At 46.1% G+C, this 23,387-nt stretch overlaps 5 protein-coding genes across 5 annotated transcripts; 2 read left to right on the plus strand and 3 right to left on the minus strand.

Moving 5' to 3' along the window:
- Nucleotides 1-1,216: 1,216 nt before the first annotated feature.
- On the minus strand, nucleotides 1,217-1,875 carry PHACADRAFT_27871 (uncharacterized protein; the record flags this gene model as incomplete). Its single annotated transcript, XM_007393998.1, has 3 exons — nucleotides 1,217-1,354; nucleotides 1,392-1,649; nucleotides 1,705-1,875. The coding sequence occupies 3 exons, from the start codon at nucleotides 1,873-1,875 to the stop codon at nucleotides 1,217-1,219; spliced, it is 567 nt and encodes a 188-aa protein (XP_007394060.1).
- A 2,962-nt stretch (nucleotides 1,876-4,837) lies between these two features.
- Nucleotides 4,838-5,333, plus strand: PHACADRAFT_64752 (uncharacterized protein; the record flags this gene model as incomplete). The annotated part of the gene is made up of 2 exons (XM_007394904.1): nucleotides 4,838-4,969; nucleotides 5,034-5,333. Coding segments are annotated over 2 exons (432 nt in total), but the record flags the coding sequence as incomplete, so codon positions are not given.
- Nucleotides 5,334-14,065: 8,732 nt separating this feature from the next.
- Nucleotides 14,066-14,292, plus strand: PHACADRAFT_194716 (uncharacterized protein; the record flags this gene model as incomplete). Its single annotated transcript, XM_007394905.1, has 2 exons — nucleotides 14,066-14,137; nucleotides 14,173-14,292. 2 exons carry the CDS (start codon nucleotides 14,066-14,068, stop codon nucleotides 14,290-14,292), a joined length of 192 nt encoding a protein of 63 aa, XP_007394967.1.
- Nucleotides 14,293-17,470: 3,178 nt separating this feature from the next.
- PHACADRAFT_254718 (uncharacterized protein) lies at nucleotides 17,471-19,340 on the minus strand. Its single transcript, XM_007394906.1, has 8 exons — nucleotides 19,317-19,340; nucleotides 19,101-19,252; nucleotides 18,485-19,036; nucleotides 18,363-18,426; nucleotides 18,277-18,309; nucleotides 18,058-18,225; nucleotides 17,943-17,999; nucleotides 17,471-17,881 (listed from the first exon to the last, which is right to left on the minus strand). The coding sequence occupies exons 3-8, from the start codon at nucleotides 18,880-18,882 to the stop codon at nucleotides 17,621-17,623; spliced, it is 981 nt and encodes a 326-aa protein (XP_007394968.1). The 5' UTR covers nucleotides 18,883-19,036; nucleotides 19,101-19,252; nucleotides 19,317-19,340; the 3' UTR covers nucleotides 17,471-17,620.
- A 554-nt stretch (nucleotides 19,341-19,894) lies between these two features.
- On the minus strand, nucleotides 19,895-23,008 carry PHACADRAFT_142355 (glycoside hydrolase family 1 protein; the record flags this gene model as incomplete). Its single annotated transcript, XM_007394907.1, has 18 exons — nucleotides 19,895-20,226; nucleotides 20,281-20,409; nucleotides 20,464-20,557; nucleotides 20,613-20,634; nucleotides 20,695-20,855; nucleotides 20,915-20,934; nucleotides 20,993-21,033; nucleotides 21,093-21,116; nucleotides 21,170-21,250; nucleotides 21,312-21,456; nucleotides 21,625-21,635; nucleotides 21,703-21,741; nucleotides 21,864-22,000; nucleotides 22,087-22,209; nucleotides 22,274-22,311; nucleotides 22,375-22,473; nucleotides 22,531-22,838; nucleotides 22,945-23,008. The coding sequence occupies 18 exons, from the start codon at nucleotides 23,006-23,008 to the stop codon at nucleotides 20,140-20,142; spliced, it is 1,623 nt and encodes a 540-aa protein (XP_007394969.1). The 3' UTR covers nucleotides 19,895-20,139.
- Between the last annotated feature and the right edge of the window lie 379 nt (nucleotides 23,009-23,387).

Consider the following 23,387-nt stretch of genomic DNA (forward strand, 5'->3'; position numbering starts at 1 on the left):
CTTAACTTTGGCCGAGCCGCCGAGAGAGCATACAGGTCGCCATCCGGCCTTCCATAGTCGTTGCACAGCGTAGATTAGGAATGAAATGTATGCATTACATTAGATATAGGTAGGGGTGGGTTCTGGGTGTAAATACATGTTGGCAAAGTTGTTTGTTCTGTTTCTATGGCACAAAGTCCTATGCAGGCATGAAAATAGCAGGTCAGCAGAGATGTGCCTTTGGCATGCAACAATAAAATGATAAAATTAAGAGAGCGCAAGAGAAGCAAATTATGACATATACAGAAGCCATACTATGTGTTCCCTGCACCCTCAACCCTTTGTTGCAAGTAGTGATGTCCTTTTCCTTAGACATCTCCAGAACCACCCAAGCTGTGACCTTGCTATTCTAGCTGTGCCCAGAGAACCTTAGAAGCGGAATTAGACTGCAAAAAGTTGGGAGGCAGTAGTTACTGAGTAGTACATACCCAAATGTTGATGATGGAGGCAGCTGTACAGGGTGGAGATGGAGATGGGGTGGAAAGAATGGTTGTCAATGAGAGGGGAAGGCCTGGCGCGCTACCAAATTTAGGCATCCTAGCTGTTTCAGTGCAGTAATGCATGCATAGCTCGAGCCCCCTTGACCGATCTTAATAAAACTGTACATTTATATAGAAATGAATACTATTGACATATTTGAGACCTCATATTATGCTACAACAATGCTGTTGAGCCCAGAATACACGGTTGGCCGAGTGCTGGGCTTGGCCAATGAGAAGGCGGCTAATGGTACAAAGTGCAGCCAGTTGAAATCAAAGTGCCAGTTGCATACACCTCACCTCTCTCTTCTCTTCACTCTTCTTGTTGTGAAGAAATTGCACAGGTGGGGAATCTACAAGTAATCAAAGATGAATCTCTAAGATAATACTATATGTTCTTTTGTATGCTATGCAGTTGCAGCAGCCACTAACACTACAGTAAAGCTCTGCACAAGTTAACCTGCAGGTCAACTCGTACCTGTTGCACAAGGTACCTGTCACTTCAAATCATGACCCAGACTCATGCAGGTCACAACCCGTGGGTAGAAAAAACTCATGAGTCATACAGGCAGGTACCTGCCATGATTATTAGGTAAATTCCCACGCATTTTTTAGCAGAACCATACTTCAGATATCATTGAGACTGCCACAACAGGCTGACAGCTGTACATAGACTCGTAGAGCAGATACATATGTAACTACAGCTCGACAATTTCATCCTCATCTGAATCCAGTCCCTCCAAGTCAGACGATAGCTCTGGCATATCCAAGTACTCACACTCCTCCGCAGCTTGGATCCACTCATCAGCTTGGCCCAGTGGCTCTGTCACGGCATTCTACTCAACCAATAAGTCGTTGCCTTTGTAGAGTCACAAATATAGCAGTGAAGATGACACTGCTCATCATGTTCTGGCTCGACTCCCCAATAGTCCCATTAGCTGCTCCAGTAGATGTAGATGCTGTTGAAAGTCTACTGAGCCTGTCCATAAGAAGTTCAGCAAACTGCTGAGCACCAGGTTCAGAGACAGCACTACGAGCAACAGCATCTTCAAGTGCGGCGGATAGGATGTTCTTCCATCTTGTAAGTGCTCTTTGACCTATTAGTTTGTATTTGATGCGAGAAATATGGAGCTATGTGGATATGCATTAGTACTCTATACAACAAGAGACTATTGCATGTACTCACAGGTTCAATGTTTCTGTGTGCTCCAGGAGCCCCAGATTCTACAGCGTCAACCTCCAGAACAGAGCTGTCATGCGGGCTGCACCAGGTATCATGCACATGCCAGTCTCTCTGGCTGAAGTCTTGGCTGGGCAATTGAGCCGGCTTCAGAGGCCCAGAGTCCTGGTTTGACATCGGTGGCAAGCAGAGGGCAGGACGACAAGGTTGGAGGAAGGCGATGCTGGAAGAAAAGTCAGCAAGATGAGACCGTCGGCCAAAATTTAAAGGCCCACTGAACTAGCAAATGATTTCCGAGAGTCAATAAGGGGCATGGCGCATGCTTTAAGCAATGTTCGAGACAGCGAGGAAATATTGAAGTGGGTCAGAGGACTGAAGTGAGCTTGAGCGCTGGGTTTCAAGCTCCATTTCAATGTCCCCAGCACACGGTGAAAGATATCCTACTTACCTGCGCGTTCAATGTTCCATGTTGTCCCCAGTCTTCATGCCACTCTCCTTGCCCTTGCTTATGCTTTGCTGCTCAAGCCGCACTCTTTCAAACTGGCTGCTGTAAAATCCGCTCTGCAACAGCCGTGAGGTGTCTTGTTCCTGGCCTGGGTGTCGGTGCTCTGGCGGCATGCACAATCCCCACCAGCGGAAGCAAATCCAGTTGGCCAGTGAGTTGTGCAGCCTCCTAAATTTGCTGGATGTGGCTAATGTTGGCACTAGAATTGCGCCATGGCATTGTCTTGATGCCAGGGCAATCCATCTCTCACTTTCAGCACGCCCCTCACTCTCAGCACGACCCCTCGCTCCCAGCACGCCTTCCTCACTCTTTCACTTCTCCTCTATCCTCTGTCTACGCCCCAAGCTTGAGCAACACATGACGCGAGGCGCGAGGCACATATGAGAGGGTAGTTTAGAGTGCAGAGGCTCTTCTGCACCAGCAGAAGATGGTGCTCCCTCGGCTCATTCATCCAGTGTGGACCCGGAGGTTGTCAAAGTTCCTGCACCTGATGCATCAGGTGCAAGCAAGAGGAAGAAAAGGAAAGGCAAACTGACATACGATGAGCGCTGGAAGACAAATGAACACACATCAGAGGAAGTCCTTGAGGAACAGAAGAAGACCTGGAAGCCAGAGGCGTATGACCTCTTTCATCCACCGACTATTGTCAGATATGCTGGCGGTGTCATCAAGTATAAGTTTGTGTGCAAAAACCATCTGTATGTTATCTGTTTACTGTATTGCTTGGCTATCGCTGACTGGGTTGGTTTCAATAGAGACCAGGACTGTGAACAGGATTGTAAAGACGACTCGACCAGCAACCTGAACCGGCACATTGCATTATGCATTGCAAAGCTCGCATCTAAGGGCCAGCAAATCAAGAATTTTGCCCATGGATCGACATACAATAAGTCTCGGTTTCACTATATCTTGGCAAAATGGGTCACTAGACGCAAACGGCCGTATGTTATCATCAAGAATGACGAGCTTCTGGAGGCATTCCGTATGCTCTATGCACGTATAGAAGTGCCTCACCCAACTAAACTATCCTGCGATGTACGAGAGATATACCAGCTCACAAAAGAGAACCTTGCACGGACATTTAAGGTACGTCACATTGTTTGCCAGTTGACTTACACTTATATCGCTTTGGTAGATGTACAAAGGACGGTTTAGTCTTTGCATGGACGGATGGACGTCTCCAAATGTTATTTTGTTCCTCAGAGTTGTCGTTCAATATGTCATCGAAGGAAAGATTGTTTCTCATATACTTGACTTCATAAAGTATGTACAGTCTTGTATTGTGTATCACCGTGCTAACTTCTATCTGCTAGATTGACGCAAGCTCACACAGGTGTATACCTTGCAAAGCAACTGACTGCATGCCTCAAGGAGTTCAGAATAGAGAAAAAGGTAAATCTACCTCACTTCTTTGACGCAATTGATCTCAAATGATGGTTGTAGATTCTTGCTATCACTGCGGACAACATGTCAAACAACGACACGGCCGTCATTGAGCTCAAGTCTCTTGGTGGTGCAAATAGCCACCAGACACGCATACGGTGCTTCGCACATGTATGGAACCTTGTCGTAAAGGTATGCACCTATGCTATCAGCTTTATGCTACACTCACAACTCCAATATAGGCTATGTTATCGCTGTTTGTCAAGAAGAAGAAGAAGTTGGCTGCGAAGAGCGGCCAACCTGAGGACAACACTGTAGCCAATGACGACGCTATAGACAGCCACCTATCTGATGATGAGGATGAGGGCGAGAATGCAGAAATGGTAGAACTTGGCCATGATACTGACGGTGATACGGATGGCCTCGCCAGCAACGATGATGAGAAGCTCAATGCTGACCGTGAGGCCACAGATGATTGTGACATTGAGGAGATCATCAAGGAGGTCGAGGAGAAGCTTGCACTAGCCACTGATGAACAGCAGTTTGGCCGCAACACTGTGTCCAAGGTACGTACAAGGTGCACACACAATGGTCGAGCTACTCTAACCTACATCTGTTATACAGCTTACAGGTCTTGTGAAGCGAATCTTTCACTCTCTGACACTCCGGGAAGATCTCGCGCAGTGTTGCGAGAGTGTCAAGATTGAGCCTAAGGAGATGGTCTGCTCAGTCGACACTCGGTGGAATTTTATGGCAGCGGCAATTAAGCGTGCTCTCCACCTCCATGCTGCTATTGATAAGCTTCTTTCATTGAAGAAGTATGATAAGAAGGGACCGAGCAGCCTGCAGCGCTTCAAGCTGAACAAAAAGGAGTGGCGGCTGCTAGAGCAGCTATGGCCTCTACTTCAGATATGCCACTATCCTGCGCGGTGTGCAATTGACTATTAACACATGGAATTAGTTCTTTCTTCGCGCTACTGAGCGCATTTCAAAGTCAAAGGTTGCACTTCTTCATCAAGTGATACCATTCATCGATGCACTCATTACTCGTTTTGAGAATGCTGTGGACAATGCCAAGCTGTTCATCCCTATTTGTGTTGCTGCATTCCAGGGCCAAGAGATGCTTCACAAGTACTACGCATCTACAGACAAGTCTTCCATGTATTGCATGGCAATGGGTAAGTGCTGCTCCTTGTTACTTGTAGGCTTCTGTGCTCACTACTGAAAAAGCTGGCAGTGTTACATCCCTGATACAAGCTCGAATATTTTGCACGCAACGATTGGCCTGCTTCATGGATCACAAAAGCTAAGGGTATCCTTTGCAAACACTGGGAGGAATACTACAAGCCCGATACCTCTAATGTTGCAGCATCTATGTCTCCAGTGATTCACCTGTTACATTTCAACCGACGTTGTGCTAACACATTGCATGCTTCAGGCATCTGAGCCGGCACCAAACAAGGATCTTTTTGCAGAGATCGACAACTTCAGCACATCTGAGCCTTCTGATGCCCTCGAAGCATATCTATCGTCACCCCCACTGCCGAAGGTTGGAGATCCCATCATGTACTGGCAAAGCCAACTTACTGGGGGTGATCCACTTGCAAGGATGGGGCTAGACTTCTTGTCGGCCCCTGCATCATTTGTCGATGTTGAACGGGCATTTTCCCAGAGTGGTCTTACAGTGTCAAAGCAGCGCCATGCACTCTCTGATGAGTCTGTCCGTGCATCCACAGTCTTTGGCTCATGGGCGTTGTTCTCCAATATGGTGCCCAAGGCTTCAATAGTTGAGGTGCTGCGCAATAAGAGTAAGCAATCAAAGAAGACATCTACAGCCAATGTCTATTGTGATGATTCTGATGTAGAGGAGCTGTCATAGAGTTTTGTACATGTTTACTATTGAATATACAATGCTCTGAATGCACAGGTTTGTGGTGGGTCAAACCCACAGGTAGAATGTACTATCAAAGGCTATGACTGGGATCTGCCATTAATCCGTGGGAAACACAACCTGACCTGTGAGTCGATAGACCTGCGGGTGCTTTGCCGGGTCATTCAATGAGTACCTGCAAGTAGTTCTGACTCATGCAGAGCTTTACACTACAGTAACAGTAAATTTAACGATCTGCATGAGTTGACCCACAGGTCAATCCATCCCATCAGTCTAGGTACCTGCCACACCACAGCATCAACTGCTACTTGGACAGGCTTAAATCTGTGAGTTACTCATATCTGCAGGTCAAGTGAGTGGGTACTTGTTGTGGCTGAACATGGTGTCATGCGTCAAATTGGGTTGACACAAGATGCAGACAAATAAGAGCCTGATTCACTCATTTTAGCAAAGCAACAGAGTGGCCAAGCTAGGAAAGCCTCCAGAAGTTTAGGGAACTAGGCAGAAAGTGATGGAAAGAACTGGAATATGGCCAGATCAGGGTAGAACTTAGATAAAACATGACAGAAGGTACTGAAACTTGAAAGGACAAACTGCAAGAATGGACAGGACAAATTAGGATAAAAACTGCTTGCCTCAGAACTATGGAACTTTGTAGAATAGTGTAGAATATGGGCCCCTGCCACCTTGTGGACAGGTATATAAAGCCCCTCTTATGTAGAGTAAAACTCCAGCTTTTTGTATCTAGTGTTGGTCTAGTATCATGATCTGCTCACTTTTAAGGTATGCCCAGAACGCATATGGTTACATCACATGACCTGCGCCTGTCACACTTTGAACCAGTCTGGCAGAGGAAAACACTTTAATGTCTATTATCTTTGGCTATGCCCTCATACCCCAATTTCTGCAACTGTCAGTCTGTAGAGAAAACTTCTGGCTAACTTTTGACAGTCTCACATTTTTTGAAAGCAGACCATGGGCAGAGAAGACAATGAAATGACATTGCAGATCTGGTGCTTACATAATGCTGGACATCTCCTTGAACAGTCACTGCATCATTTCTTGCTACACCAATGCTGGCAATGGGTTAGAAGTCAGACAGGACTCATACAGCATAGATATTTATATGAAAGAGAGCCTCAAAAGTGACTGTTATGCTTAAATCTTACTGCAAGCTTAAGTCCCATCGAGCAGTGCCGGAGATCTGTGTGTGAAAGCTCACTCCACGGGTATCTAGCTTTGCTGCTATTCTACTCTGCCATTAACACAATATTAAATTGCATTCTTGGTACTTCCCTCTGCTGCTGTACACATTCACCCTCATTTTCACAGCCAAATCATGTTAGTGCACATGGCCGTTACACTCCCATCACAGATCATATGATGTAACCATATGTGTACTGGATGTACCTTAGTGTCAGTTTCTGTGCTGTGTGTCTGAAGTGTCTCAGTGTAAGATCTGTAAAGTTGTAGACTTAGAAATCACCCTGCAAGAGCCAGACCGCATTGTATTTGCAAAGAGTAGCTACAACAGTGGGGTAAAAGTAAAGTCTGGGGCTGAAACCAAGGGGCATCCCAACCTTATATCAGGCTGGAATGCTACCCAATAACAAATACATGAGCGAGCATAAGGAGGACGTGTTTTCGATCGACAAGAGCACCAAGTTACAAAAAAGGAAGGTGTCTACGGTAAATGGGCGCTATGTCGCGCGCCTTACACTCAGCCTTTGTATGTCCTACATGAACCTAGCCTAGTCACCTGCTGTGTCATGTGATAGCCTAGTCTCTTTTGTTTAGTCAGTCAGCTGGTATCCTCCATCTAAAGAGCTTAGTTGCTGCTTCTCCCAAAGTCAATCAGTTAGTCAGATAGCCAGTATCTTTGGTGTGCAGAGCTTAGCTGCTACTTTACCCTCCTGTCCTTGGTTAGTTGTCAGTCAGCCAGTGTTCCCCTCGATGCTGTAGAGCTTTCCTGTGTCTCTCAGCTTCTTTGTTCCCTCTTGTACTGTAAAGCTTAGTTGCTTTCCAGTGAAATCCTCTTTAGGAGACTCTTTATTCTTCTCAAGGCATCCTAGCTTGTCTGCTATTTTCTCCCTGAACAACCAAGGCAGAAGTTGACCAAAAGTCCAGTCCACCTCACTTGGGAGTGCAGTCTCTTTTGAGAGCAAGGCCAGTCAAGCTTCTTAGCTTGTCTAAGCCTTTCTGCCCTTGAAAGTACTCCAACTTACCTGCACTCAATCACGTCATTTGGAGCCCATTGCAAGGGGGAATCAAATAGAGTCAATGTATGTCAGGAGAGCTCTTGTCTCCTACTAGGATGATGTGGGCCATAGTACAAGTGCTCAGCAGATACAATTTCTTCATTTCTTGCTATGTTATTCAACACTTCTCTGCCATTTGCATTACTCTAGCATGAATTTTCTACTTATAAAAGCACTATTAGCATTATTACAATACTGGTATCTGATAGCAACAAAAGCTAACTTTACATTTAATATAGCAACATGTAGAACAAACTCAGAGTTTACAAGTCTAACAGGTCTACTCAAAAAAAGCCTAGCTTAAAGCCTCAAACTAAACCTATATCTGGCTCAAAAGCCTGGCTAGCTGTTATCATGTGAGAAGAAAGTAAGATTTAGTGAAAAATAGACTAAGCTTGCCTTCTAACTAAGTTCAATGGACCAGATGTTAGGTTAAATTCTGTTCTGAACATTTAAAAGGAAGGGTGTAGGTTGTAAGCAAGAATATGCTTGTGAGCAGAGATTGAAAGTGCTTCATAATAAATCTACTTGAAGATAAACTACAAGCAGATATATGATACTGACAAAGACTACTAAATGACAGCTGTGTGCTATCAACTGAGTGAAACTAATGTAAAACAATAAACATAGACATAACGTAACGTAAAATGAAAGCTCATATGCCATGCTTCAGCACTGAGTTGCTAAGTGGACTCAGAGCATATAAGAAAATGCCTGTATACCACACTTCAGCACCAAGTTGCTAGATGGACTCAAGGTCTTGCCTGACTAACTGAGTAAACTCACTACTACGCAGGTGACACAAATACCAGGTGGACTAAGAGATATCCAGGGACTGGCTTTGCTTGAGAACAGAGAAACTGAGCTGAAGCTAAGGCTCAACAGCAGGTACCTAGAATAAACACACAAAGACCTCTGAACCAAGCTTCACTTATGCAGGTAATTGAAATTTAAAGGGAGCTAACCACTGTGCAGAGAAAATACTGCTTTATATGGGGCTGAAATACTAGGTACATGAGTGGAGGGTTTATATACATCTGGGAAACCCTCATGAGAGCTTTTGTTTCTAAGCTACTTCCTGCCCAAGTTTCTAGCTGAGTTCTAACAAATTTCTAACAAATACCAAGCTTTTCTAACTAGCTCCTATCTGTTCTGGCCCAAGTTCTGGCTTGTTCCAAAAGTTTCAGCCTATTCTTCTCAATGCTCCAGATACTTAGAGGTTCAAATGCCAAGTTCTTCTCTTTTCATCTCTTTTCAAACAAAAGCTCCTGTTTGCAGGTCTGGATCTCTCCCATGGCATATGGCCACTGCCTGGGCCATTCATGCTTTACTGTCTGCCCAATATTGTCTCTATTTGTCAATATTATACATCGACCTAATTTGATGCATGATACAGTCTAAAGCACTGTACAAGTTGACCTAACCTGTAAGTACTTATAACTTAACCTGCATTTGAACAACTAGATACTTGACCTGTGAGGCACTGAGGCAATAACTCATGCTGATGGCCATTCATTCTTATAGAACTACTTGAGCTTATACTGCAGATGGAGAACTAAATAGCAACTACCAGTTAGCATGATTACTTATGTATGAAAGAATGAGAGGCTTACTCATAGCTGTGTAGTATATTAATAACTTGTCCATGTAACTATAATATTTATTCAGCATATAGAGGCTATGAGCAGCAGCTATGCAAATAATAAGCAGAAGCTTATGGTTAGCAGCAGCAGTCTCAAGATGTGTAGTTAGTGCATTAGTGAGACGAATGATCTTATGAAGGAGTGAGATGCCAGACTTCAATAGGCAGTCAGTTACATGTAGAAAGAACTACAATAGTAGAGTCAGTCACAGGACTTGTTATAGATATTGGTCAGCACTTAAAGCAGTGGCCATAGCTGTTTAAAAATCTTTCAGCCAGTGTGTACAAATTTGTATCAATAAAGACCCTGTAGTCTATTCTTGTTATACTTCTCTAAAGCAAAGAGGTGATTGAGAGCTCTGTGTAGATATATTGCTCATTCAATCACAAGTGCAAAAAAGTTCCAATGAGTCATCACAGACTAAGCTATTTGTTTTGCCTCAATTTTGGTGATCTTGCAAGCTTGGTCTAGTGACTCTAGTTTTTCACAAAGCATTGGCAAGTGGAGGATACACTTCACAAGATCAGTTAGCTATAAAATAATAATTAGCTGCATCAGACATGCAGTTGTATGCAGTCAATATGTCTTACTAATGGTGTCTCACTCTATCTTCTCCTTTTGTGCAGTAAGTGTATGTGCTGACTCAATTTTCTTAATAATCTCTTCAAGATTCTTGTCAATATCCCTAAGGATGTCTTTAATGTTAACATCATCAGCAGTGTTACAATCTGCATCAGGCTTATATTCATCATTGCTATTGTCTTTATTGTCTTCATCTACACTTCAACACTAACTATGGCTAGGACAGCTCTGCTAGAGGCTAAGATAGATAACTACAAGAAGTAGGCAAAGATAAATATAGAATGGAGCTAGGGCTCAACAGCAAGAGACTTGGAGTGGGAGAAGCTGAGCTTTTGAAGAGCAAGGCAGTTAAGAGTGATGGTTAAGATAAAGACCAGCTTAAGACTGGAGATCTTATTCCAGAAAGTCTGCAGCCTTATATATCTTATAAAATAGATGCTACACAGTATTACCTAAGCACACTCTAACCTACTTCAAGGTTCTACATAAGAGTTGAGTCAAAGCCTAATAAAGCCCAACAAGGCCTGTCATAAGTTTGACAAAGTCTGATTCATGTTGGGGGTATATCTGAACTAAATCTAGTGCTGACTAAATCAGTACAGGGGTTGAGAAGTGAAGATAAAGGAAAGTGATAAGAATAGGAGAGATGTAGAGACAGAGGTAAAAGAGTGAAAATAAGTAAAACTAAGTGAAGATAGATGGGAACAAGAGTTGATTCATGATAAGCTGAGACAGAAGTTTGCCATAATGCAGAACATTTCTACATGTTATAGACCCCTCAAACTCTGAAATATGCTTTTAATACTGTGTAGTATATGTGCATAATGCTCTAAAAGCTGTAGTAGCTCTTGAAAGGCTTTCAACTACCTTACAAGTGTAAAAAAACAGAACACAGAAAAAATAACATAATATTATGGTTTATAGCAGGCAACCTACTGTGAAACATATATTAAAGCTATATATGGGCATATGTATACACTGGAATGTGTGGAAACTATAGAATGTAGAAGACAGAAGGAACTGAGTCAGTGACACCTGTCTCTGCAATTACAGCAAAGAAGTGTAGATTTTACTATTAGAGGTGGTTAATAAGATGTTGATTATATTTTTACATAGTCACAAATATGGTCAGGAGTGTCCATGAATATTTTGATGAATTTACAATGGGTGGATAGTGTGTAGTAGCTGGGCTAACCTTGCAAACACTAGCAAGTATATTTGTGCTCATTTAGGCGCAATAAGCGCTGATATTGGGAATATCCGGACGCATCAAATGGTGCTTTCGCATGTTGCGGATTATATGCGCATTTTAGCAGATTTATCCGAAATTTATTGGAAGAGTGACAGGCTTGCAGTCCTGGCACCATGTTTGCTTTTGAGAGGTACATCCAAACCTTTACCATGCCATCCACCCCAAAAGAGGCCCCTATATACGAGGGTCTTTATGTACATCACCCATATATGGTATAAAGAGGTGTGCACACAATGTATTTGATGCCAACACTTTCTGAAACCAGTCAAAAACATGTAAAACAGGTCTCAGAAGCTAGACTCGAACCAGCCGGTGTCATGCGCCATAACTATAAGTATAGGAAAACTAAAGGAATAAGCTGGGTATTCAAACCAAAAAGAGACTGCTTACTCAGAGCTGCAAAGCAAGCATAAACACTCAAGCTTACTAAAAGTGAATCAATGACTAATAATATGACTCAGCTTCTTAGTAATCTAAACTATGCTTAGTAATAAAGGTCTATGCTCAACAGCTATGAATTATCAAAATATAGTAATACTCTAACAAACATTAGCGATAGCTTACCAATACATTAGTAAAACAGACAGAAAGCTGACTAATACAGACAAATGCTTATTAATAAAAGTAGAAGTAGCTTAGTAATTACAGTAGAATAGAAGAGCCAGTTTTGCTATTGGCTAAGAAACAACAGGCTGAAAGGTATAAATAGGAGAGGTTCTCTGAGAGCAAAAAGAACACAAACCCATCAAGCACCACACACACTCTCAAGGATTTAGCTAGCAGCAAACCTGCAGTTAATCCTCTGAGCTCTTTAGCTCTTAGAGAATAGACTCCTTTCTTTAAAGCCTAGGAAATTCCTTGAGCACAGTAGAGCCTCTGACTTTCAAATAACCTGAAGGGAAACGCCCTTGGTATGGTGCACGAGTTCACTATTTGACTAATATAGACTGCATGAGCTAGTGGCATCATTAGAAACTGTGGTAGGTCTCCTGTAGAGCTTACAGTAATTAGACTAGCAGTAAAGAGATTAAATCTATTCTTGATCTTCAACTCCAAATTGGAAGCTTCAGATTGCTTCAAGTTATACAAATCCTCTAAGGACATTGAATTGTCCTTACTAGTCAAAGCTTACTAAGTTAAACCAAGACATTAACTTGTCTTTGTTACCCTCTTATCTTACTTATCTAAAAACCCTATTCTACTAACTCAAGTAGCTAGTTCTTAAGCTACTAACCAAACCTTCTTACAGCCCATCTTCTAAGATTCCTTTAAAGTTCCTTGTAAACAGGCAAGTGAGGCTTTAGAGTACTCAAGCAGATTAGTAGGTGGTCTTCAAATTAGTCCCCCACGAACACCAGGATAGCTTGGTTGAAAGGCTAACCCAGTGAACCCTGGAAAGAAAAGATTGGGAAAACCAAATCTAAGTATTCCACACTATACCCTTCTTGCTTTTAGTTTAGAACTTCAGACCAAACTCCATTCCCTTTTATCAAGAAGTAACCTCCTAGGATTCTCCTAGAATCTTCTTTATACCAAGCCTCATTTTATTTTACTTACTTTTCTAATCCTAACCTTTTCTTTACAACACTGGTATGACGAGTCCTGGTTTCACCAATAAATCCGCAGGTGCGTGGGACATTTTGGAAAGGGAGGTAAGGTTTTGATCTAATTGGCAGAGTCTGGTGTGGTTGTCAAAACTGAGTGACTTGTCATACCGACTGGGAGGGCTTGTCAGGTTTTTGGCAGGTGCCCTTCAGTGCTTAGAACTTACATGTTTTTGCGATGATGTCTCTGGTAGATCTTGAGCTCTCAAAGCTCCCACTGTCCATGGACATGCAGGGTATCGTGTTAGGTCAATAAAATTTCGACCCACGGAAAGAGTATGGTGTGTAAAAAGCAGTTTTTTGATAGTGTGTGCTCACTAACATTGACCAGAATGGCTCATCAGTTGTTGCATGTTGTTTGCTTAGTACCCCCAATAAGCCTGTTGGCCATTTTCAATTTTATGTGGGGATCTTCGGAGTACATCCAAAAAGTGCGTTGTGATGGTAGTATCTCTCAGACATTGATGGCTGACTGTTAATAGACAACCAGTGCCTTGCGTCACTGCAAAGACCTTTAATGTGAAGACTGTGTGTGAGCACAATCTTCATAATGCTTCGCCGAACCCAAGCACTACGTGCACCCATGTACTTCTGCGTCTCATGCCCAAGAAGTGATTTGCACAGACTCCATCCCATGGTCATGTTAATGCATCCCTGTATAGGCAGCTCTTCTGTGCGGCTGAGATCCCGCAAGATGGCGAGGTCCCAAACACGATCACAGACGGCATTCAAGGCCCACAGAAACCTCTCCATGAGCATGATGAGTTCATCCACAAGCTTCAATCGAGCATTTTCTTGAGGCCCCTGGTGGGCAAGTGGTATATCCCAGCTGACAAACTCCACCCCAGGTCTTTGTGACATTTGCTCGCGGTGCAACAATAATCATTGCACATATGAGTGACTCAAGACATGCATAATCAAGCTGCGGCTGAAAATGCAGACATTCAATTTGATGAGGAAGTGCTCGAAGACAACAATGACACCCACCACGGAGAGGACGCAGCAGAAGCACAGGCCTCCAAAGACGACAACGACTGCACAAGGGACGACGCAGTGCACAAACATGAGGGCTGGAAACATCAGTTTAGCCTCTATGACTGGTAACATGGCATCGGACATGGACGCCTCTGCTGATGACAACAACAATGGCGATGACTGACTTTGGTACACATGCAGTAAGCTTTCAGTTCATTTATAGTGTGTTTTATACACTTATAATTATGTTATCAGGCCATCTATATTGTTCAGCATGCTTGATGACAATGACAGTGACAGTCACAAAGAGAATGCGGCAGAAGTGCCAGACTCCAAAGACAAGCACGTCTGTGCGCAGACGATATGGCTGAAGAGAACAAGATTCGAGACTGTTGGTTCAGCCTCAATAATGCGAACGACGTTGCGCTGAACATGGATACTCATGAGAATCACACCGAGTACACCGACAGCGACAGTTATAATGAAGATGACGAGGACTGAGCTCAGCATGTGTGCAATAAACATTTGGTTCATTTTTGATGGGTTTTCTATGCTTACAATGATGTTACTAGGGCATCTGCATTGCTCACTGTGCCAATCTGGGGCTCCAAACAACGAATTTCCGTGATGTATTCTCAGCGTTATTTGGAATCCCTTTTCAGTTTTCATACTATGTGTCTTACAGTATGTATCTAACAGTTACTCATTAAGAGCTATTCCATATTGTGGTGGTCTACTGTTCGACACTTAATTTTGTCCAGGAAGGCATTTTGTGATTTTGCTAAGTATTAAGCGCCTAAGAGCATCTGCTACAATCCTGACAAGTGATCCCAGCTGCTTCTACAAAGCATGCTCTCAGTGGGTGGGGTATGAAACAGCACAGGGATGTCTGAGCCTACTCAGAAGCCTCAAAACAGCTTCAGAGGCCTCAAAACACTAGGCTTGTCCTATGCTGGTTTCTTGTGAAACTGGCTGGGTCGTCTCATTGCCCAACCAAGGGGGTCGGCTAAGTGCCCTGCAGGCTGAGTACCAATGAGTCGGGACTTAGAAAAATTGCACTTCAGTGATTTCCGGCAAACACAAAATTCGAAGTCTATTGAGTTTCCACAAGAATGATACAAAACAAATTGGTAGATATGTTGTATCAGAGTATAAAGAAACAGGAAATGTATGCAGAGGATGCATCTAACTGAACATGAAGCATCGGGGGCCAATTTTCTTGTCAAGAGCACTAAACAGAAGAATATCAACAAAGAGCAAGGGATAGGCACTCAGAAACTACCGGAGTGGGCTCTATCAACATATGAAGGGTTGTTATAGACAGCTGGTAATGTTTAATTGAACATGCAATGGTTCAAGGGTCACAAAGAGTGAAAATGCATGCATAAAAGTCTACAGATGATGATTATCAGTGCATCAATGGTTACAACAACATACTCACATAGTTCAAAACAAACATATGGGTACATAAGTCTATTTGAGGCACCTCCATACCTGATGAGGTGTTCCAGGCAAGTGCAGTAAGGCAAAAATTGCCTATTATTCTAAGGAACAGCCTCGGTTAGCTTAAGATGATCAAGAACATAGGCTCACCTGAGTGCAACTGATAAAGATAGGAATGCCTATCCATTCTGACATGGCTTACATGCCCTCGGAACATGACAGCACGTTTCCCTGGCCATAATTGAGCCCAAGTTAAGATCTGGAAGCAAAATTCTCATTTGTGATCTAAATATGCAGCAGAAGGCAAGGAGAGCAACTTACATTGTTTGGTACCATGTATGGGGTCCCAAAATACATCTCCGCCTGTAACGCAAGAGGGGATGGTGGGAGACACAGGCGAGGTTGTGGTGGGAGGAAGCAAGGAGAGCGTGATTTTTCTAAGTCTCAAGTCAGTGATAAGATAAGGATGGGTGCTTGATGGCCCCCTGTTAGTTTGCCGACGAGCCTGCCCAGTCTGCTTGCAAGCTCACATTGCATCTCTTGCCTAAATGGGATGCAATAAGACACACATGGTCTTCCACGGAGCGCAGCAACTGGACCTAGCTGGCAAGTCTATCAAAACACACCCAAATAGAGACTGTGCCCCCCCAACGCTTTAAGCGCCCATGAGCAATAGTGGTTCATGTAGTCCCGGCTGCAGATCTGCCAGATCTGCAGCCGGGACTATGTGAACCACTATGACTAAGTGTTTGGGGAGGTTTCTGAGGCCTGCCAGATTTACAAGCCCACCTCTCCTCCAATAAATTCCCAATAATTCCGCTAAAATGCGGATATAATCTGCAGCATGCGAAAACATAGGTGCGTATGTTTGACAGTTCCAATCACTAGCGTTAATTGTACCAAAATAGGCACAAACATGTTCACTGTCCTGCACAAGATCATTCCTGCCACTATAGGCCACATGTACATTGTAAATTGACCATAATATTTACAGAGACTCCTGAGCATCCTGAGAGACATGTAGAGAGACATGGGAATCATAACTATTGGCTTAAGAAAGGTAGAAGCAGTGAGAAGGCAAACAGCACTTGAACACTTAATAAGTGCTTATTTGCATATATTTGCCTACTTTCTTCTTCTCAGTTCTCTCCTTTAAACATTTAATATGCCATACATATATACATATTCTGAATCCTCTATTCTAGCTCTATCTGCTCATATAGAAACCATTAAGATGTGCCCACATTCGAGATGTTACTTCTGCACTCAGGCCTGGCCAGCACACATGAAAGACAGTGTTGCCACACAGGCACATCCAGATTTTTCACCTTCTAGTGGTTACATGTAGCTAGATATATGCTAGAAGTATCTAGGTACCAAATTTCAAGTTGACAAGAGACAGCTTCACTCCGCTACGTGATAAATACTCTCGTGGTAGTTGTTCTCGTAGTGGCTGTTCTCGAGGTTAGCGTCTTTCGCGGTTGGCACATGCTCACTCAGGTAGCATTCTTAAGACTCCGTGAGCAACCATCTGGTTCTTGCCACCTGCGGCAGCTTGGGTGCAGGTGATGAAACAGTGGGGTAAGCGGAAGTAACAGAATTGATCAGAGGTATGCAGCGCTGGGTAGGTATATAAAGGGTAAGGTTGGGAACAGGGCATGTAAGGGGTTAACAGATAGTAAGGAACCATTTACTTGCTTTCAGGCCATCTGGTTAACGATACGAGTAATACGAGTAATACTCAAAGCGTGGAAAGCTGTAAAATCGAGCAAGTTTCACTTCAAAGTTTGAAATGAACCCTAACCCAAGTTTGATGAACTAGTGTAATGTCAATACAAATAAGACTCCCACGCATTGGACCAAGTTTCGTGACGGTGCTGAAAAGCTTCCAAAGTGCCAGTCTGTACAGGACGATTCTTCATTACAATCAGAAATCGTAACAAGAAATGAGTTAATAAATGACAAGGAGTATGGTATATAACAAATACTGTACAAGTTTGAATGGAAGCAACATCATACATCATGGGTCTCTCTAGAGGCTGCACATTTTGAGTTTTGTTACGCAACTTTGCACCAAATCTGGGCCAAAATTAAGGTAAATTCAACAAAACTCTCCAAAAAAAAAACTCAAATTACTGGTTTTGGTAATTTGGCACCGGCCATTGCACGGATGGTGGCTTAGATGTCACACCCTTGGGGTTGGTTGCTCCCTTTAAACTTGTACAGTAATTCATAGATGGTCATGTATTTACAATATCACAGATGGTATTCACAGTAGGGCCTCCAAGCGTAAGCCAACAGGGGGAGTTATTACACAGATGGGCGTATCCACGAGTGGGAACACAGCAACACTCAGATCTCAGTGCACTGTTGAGAACGCTCTAGTTCAACACTTGATGAAATTGCCTACGATCAGTGTCGGGATGCCGTACGGGTCCCTGCGGATAGTAAACGAGAAGCAGCAGTCGATGAAGCCTTGCTCCTTGGCGGGCGGCTCCGACTCGTCGCTGGTCCTGCTCGACGTGCTGAGCGAGAGGGCGTTTGCTGGTGTTGCGGAGCCTGAAGACGGGAGCATGGGTTTATAGCGCAGCTGGCAGGTCGTGAGCACCGCTTTCTGGTTCGTGTCGAACGCGACCGCGCCATATTTCTGCGCGCGTTGCACGTCAGACGAGAGTTTGCGTGCCAAGAGGGCGTGGTGGGCGACTCACCTCCCAGTAATTCACGGCGGAGTCCTCTGCCATCAGTTCGTAAATGCACAATCGGCCCTGGGGGACCAGGTCATGAGGTCTCCTGAAACATGCGGCAAATGCAGGCGGGACTCACGTCGCGCAGCATGTATCCGTCTACCCCGACCAGCTCGGCAAATTCGCGGTTCGCCTTGTATATCTCTCCTGTTCGGCGCCAGAGGCAAGCAGGGATCGCCATGGCAGAAAACACTCGGTCATAGTCTAGAAGCAGTCGCTCAAAGGCCTCTTCGATAAACACCAGGTCCTGTGTCCGAGTGAGTAGGCAGTTGCTGTTGGAATGGCTAGAAGCACGCACAATGTCTGTGAGGGACTCGGATTGGGCGATTGCCTTCAGAGGACACGGCGTTAGACGGGCAAGGTGGACGGGTGTCTGTCACTCACTCGGAACTTCGGTCTCAGGATGGACAGCGGCTGGAGAATCTTTTGCTTTGACTCCGGGGAGACGCTGAGAAAGCGAGCAGCATGCGTGAGGGGTCCAACATAAAGTGAGAAGGTAGACGCACTTCTTGTCCATCCATCGCGATAATCGCGCGTAGCCCTTCACGTAGTTGTACGGCTTGAGGAGCCCGGCCTCGTATTTACTGCGAATGACCATGTTCAACCGTTCATTCCGTGTGCCTGAGGCCTGATCGGCTGCTGTCAGGAAGAAACGCTCGGTCTTTGTCGCTGCCGGTAGCACAACGGGGGCGGGCTCCTCTGGGGGCTTCTCTGGCGCTGGCGGCGCTGGCTCTGTTGCTGGCTGAGGGTTAGTGAGATATGAGTTGTCCATAGCTAGAGCCAGGGGGTTCGCATAGGGCGAGTTGTCCATGAGCGAAGGCCCAGGGGGCGGCTGGTCAAAGAACGAGCCTTCGTCCAGTGACTCTAGGAAATCACTTGTCCAAGCGAACGTGAGATTGAACATTGCGAGAGCTAAGAAAGGACGCACGAAAGCACCGAGAACTCGTTGCCTAATGTCTCTGGCTGATACAAGAAGGCGTTCTGTGGAGTCATGTTCATACTCGGCCAGGCCGGATTGAGACCTGGAACAGGTGGTGGTGGTGCATTGAACTGGGCTACTGTGCGTATTGAGATAAGGTTATGAGGCCCGTTGACAGAGCATAGAGTCGAGGGGATGCTTGCCAGGAACAGCTCTTGCTACATCTATTGGTGGGTTCGATACAGTGGTAGCCTGTGGTTGTGGCGGTTGCGACAGTTGAGGCGTAGTGCTATTCTTGTCCTTTGGCGTTGATCGTCGCTCGTCGTGGCAGAGATGGCCAATTTCACGCTTGATGCTGAGCAGAGGTTGGTATTTGTCTGTGGTAGACCTGGTCAGGTCGAGGAAGGGAGGGGACATACCACCGTTGACATGGGCGGCCCTCATCGCATGTCATATGGCTCCTCCTGCAGTAGAGGCAGGCGTGATTGACCTTTCTCCGCTTGCCCTGCTTCTTCTTCTTCCCACCTTCGTCGTCGTGGTCGTTGCTTCCAGCCCGGTCTGAGATGAAGGTGGGGCTCGGGCCAGAACCAGAATCAGACGTGGAATGGGTATCGGGGTGGGTCGGATCGTTTATGTACGCGGACATCTGGGCTGAATGGGTCGGGCACCCTCGGAGCCTGGAAGGGGAGGTGCTGGGGGAAAGTGTATCACAGAACGAGGAAGAGGGAAATTCGGAGAGCCTCACTTTCGCCTCAAACGCCATTTGATCGCACGCGCTCAAAGCTCCTTACCCCGCTCTTTTTACAATAAATCAGACACGCCCACAGACCACGTCCTAGCGTCGATACTGAATATCCTCTTGCATTTCTTAGCAACAAGACTGTGCGACAAGTGGTCTCCACCAAGGAAGCCCAGATATAAAAAGCGCCCGGTATTCAAGCGCATGTGCGGTGCACGCGCGAGGCCATAAAATTCCGCTCGCATTTCGGCCGCACAAGACAGCATTCATGGCGGCAGCAAGAAGGCGCGTAAGGGTATAGGGCACAGCTGTATTGTGGGTAATCATAAAGATCCAGGCGGCACAGGTATATAAAGACAGCGAGAATATACAACTACAACTACAACTGAAGGTAAACTCTCCAGTAGGGGAATACAGCGGCGGCTACCGAGATTGCGTGGAGATCATACAATTCTAGTCCAATGAACAAAGATAGCGTCAAGGAATCGTCAAGGTGAAACGTCTCAGAGACCAAGGAATGCAGAGATGTATGCCGTGAAACGAGCGAACGGGGCTTTCGTGCCCTTTTTGCGCGTGGCGCTCTGCGGCTCCTGGGGGAGATCAAGGTTAGGTTTCATTCGCGGAGCAGGTGAGTCACGACTGACCTTGGCCACCTGCGCTTTCTTACTGACCCCGTTGGAGATCGACCCGTGTGACTTCAGCGGCGATGGCGGCGACGCCTTCTTCGTCTCCGCGGCCGGCTTGGGGCTTTCAGCGACGTGTTCCTTGAACCACTGTGTGCCGGATGATCAGCTCAACCGCTGTCCGCCAATCAAGCCGCGACTCACCTGTGAGAGGAACTTCCCCGAGTCCTTCGGGTACCGCTTTTGGGTGTTGTAGTCGACGTAGGTGACGCCGAAGCGGGTTATGTAGCCGTCCGCCCTGGGTACAGGAGGTCAGCCCGCTAACGCGGGTGGTATATGTCCGATAAACTTACCACTCAAAGTTGTCAAGAAGACCTATACCGGACGCCGAGATCAGCATCGTGTGAATACGCGGGATGGAAGGTTGGGGCTCACTCCAGCCAAAGTAAGCACGGACATCGACGCCGTCCTCCTTGACAGCCGCAAGAAGGGAGTCGGTCACACCCTGGTAGTAGTGCACACGGTCGTCATCCTTGACAGCTTCCTCAAGGGATTTCAAGTCCTCATCCTTGACCGCGAACCCGTTCTCCGTCACGCTAGAATCAATAACCACGTGAGATGATTGTAATAGCCATCGCAAAGGGCTGCTACGCACTAAATGGGTTTGCGGTAGCGCTGGTAGGTAACACAACTGTCAACAGCGGTGCTAGTTAGATGGGAAACAGGTGCATACCTTATACAGGTAGTTGAGTAAGTCACGGAAGCCAGGTGCATCTGCCGACGATAACGGTCAGTTCGTCATCCGATAGGCTCGCACGGTCTATATTACTGACAATCTTGCAACCAAGGGCAGTGGGCTGGATGACATCTGGTCAGAATAGCATGTCAACATGATAGTCTTGAGGCGTACCTGGGGTACCAAGCTGAGTACCGTCGGGACGAGTGAACGTATACTCAACGTTCCCTTGGAACTCGTCTTCACCGCCAGCCTCTATTGAAACCCCAGGGGCGTCAGTTGTACTGCCAACGAGCCGATAGTGTTTGACACTTACTGCAGAGATTCGTGGTGTATGTGTTCATACCATAGAAGTCTGAGGATCCCTTGACGACAGCGAGCTCCTCCGGGGTAAAATCCGGTAGCCTATTACCCAGCATCTCCTTCATATACGCCGGGTATTGGCCGAGATAGATAGGGTCCTGTAGTACCAGACGGCATGGACGTTGAGCACAACATTCCGGGAGGCAGATTAGAGACGACAAGGGTATGTGGGCGCGGAAAAATGTGGAGAGATGAGGAGATAGAAGGCAGTCAGGACGGAGATTGGGGAGATGCGATTAACGGCGAAAGATCGAAGCCACACTCACCGCGAACCATCCTGCAGAGAAGAGGAGATTGGCGTCAGGGGGACTGCGACAGAGATGTCTGAAAGGAACATGACTTACCGATGGCAACGTCCAGCGCATGTTGAGCAGCTTCGATGTCTGGGGAAGGCGAGGAGAAGGGGTGTGAGCATGACAGCACGTAAGCACAATCAGCCTTGGCGTCCAGATGGCTTTCTGACGCCCTGCTAGACCGCACACGAGGCCGGTTGAATTGAACTCACTTTGCGGACTGTCATCATATGGCATGGCCCAGTCGCCGTTCAACGTGATGCCGATTTGGCCGCCCTGGCTGGCCTTGAATTCCTCGCGGTAAAGCTTGACCGCACACGCGTGAGATAAGATGACGCTGTGACCAACGCTGTTTCACGAGTGAAGTAGCGGCAAAAACAGATCGAGCAATCAGCACTGGCACGATGAAACGCGACATGAGGCAGTCGGGCGTACATCCAAGGTTCTGTCGAGGAATCACCCTCTGGCGAGCGCATACGGTCACTTGACCGTCCGGGGGCGAACACCCCGCGGCCGTAGCCCAGAATCGAAATGCACCAAGGCTCGTTCATAGTCAACCTAGCAAGTAAGCATGGCAGCTTGCTGTCAGGCACCTCTGCTGGCGGAAAGAAGACGGGCGCACCAATGCTTTACACGGTCGCCAAAGCGTTCGAAGCAGACCTGTTCAATTGAATATCGGGCGAATGAGAATATATCCAAGAACCGTACGCCAAAAGCACGTACCCTCGCATAGCGGACGTAATCTTGTACAATCTCGTCCTTGTTCAACCAGCCAAGGTAGCGGTCGTGTAGGGCCTGAGGAAGGTCCCAGTGGTAGAGAGTCTAGAACGAGAGCTAGCCTAAGTATACTTCGAGAAATCCAGCAGCTCGTGTGCTTACCACAAAGGGCGTGATGCCACGCTCGAGAAGTGCATCAATGAAGTCTGAGTAAAATTTGATCCCTGCCTCATTGACGGTGTCGTTGCGGCCTCCGAGGGGAATAATGCGCGACCACGCGATCGAGAAGCGGTAGCTCTTCACACCATACTGGACGAGGAGGTCGATGTCCTCCCTCCAGCGGTTATAGGAGTCGGTGGCGACGTCTCCATCCCTTCCGTCGAGGGTCTTGCCGGGCAACTTCGAGAAGTCGTCCCAGAACGACTTTCCACGTCCGTCGACGTCGGTAGAGCCTTCAATCTGGAAACTCGCTGCAAGAAAAATTCAATGTAGATTGAGCAAGTGTGTAGGTTCGGCCTCGGGCGACGTGGAAAAATGGGGCGATATGTCAAACCAAGGCGGGGGAAATTCACTTACCAGTCGCGAAGCCCCAGATGAAGTCTGGAGGGAGCTTGTTTAGAGGGGTAGCAGACGTAGTCATGTTGTAGTCTGAGAGGTAAGGAAAAATGGGGCGTGTGCGAGGGCATGTTTGCTTTTAAGACGGTCAGTAGTAATACGCCGATAGAGACATTCTGGGACGGCACTTCCGAAGGGGGGGTCGCCGAGATTAGTCCGGGTGGTTGGCAGGAGCAGGAGGTGAAGGGGCATCAGCCGCCTCGGTTGTCCCGAGCCAGCCGTGGCAAGAGAAGCCGAGGCAGACGGCAAGACAAGTGTCAGAACGTTGTACCGTCGTTTGTGTAACGACCGTCAACGTCAACCTCGCCTCTAAAACCCGGATTTCATCCAGCCCTCTTCTAGAGCCAACTTCTTGGCTACGTTCCACTCGAACCATCCTCGAAGCTGTAGAAATTCGGGGTTTT

The sequence above is a fragment of the Phanerochaete carnosa genome, assembly GCF_000300595.1.
Source record: "Phanerochaete carnosa HHB-10118-sp unplaced genomic scaffold PHACAscaffold_4, whole genome shotgun sequence".
Taxonomy (NCBI): Eukaryota; Fungi; Basidiomycota; class Agaricomycetes; order Polyporales; family Phanerochaetaceae; genus Phanerochaete; species Phanerochaete carnosa.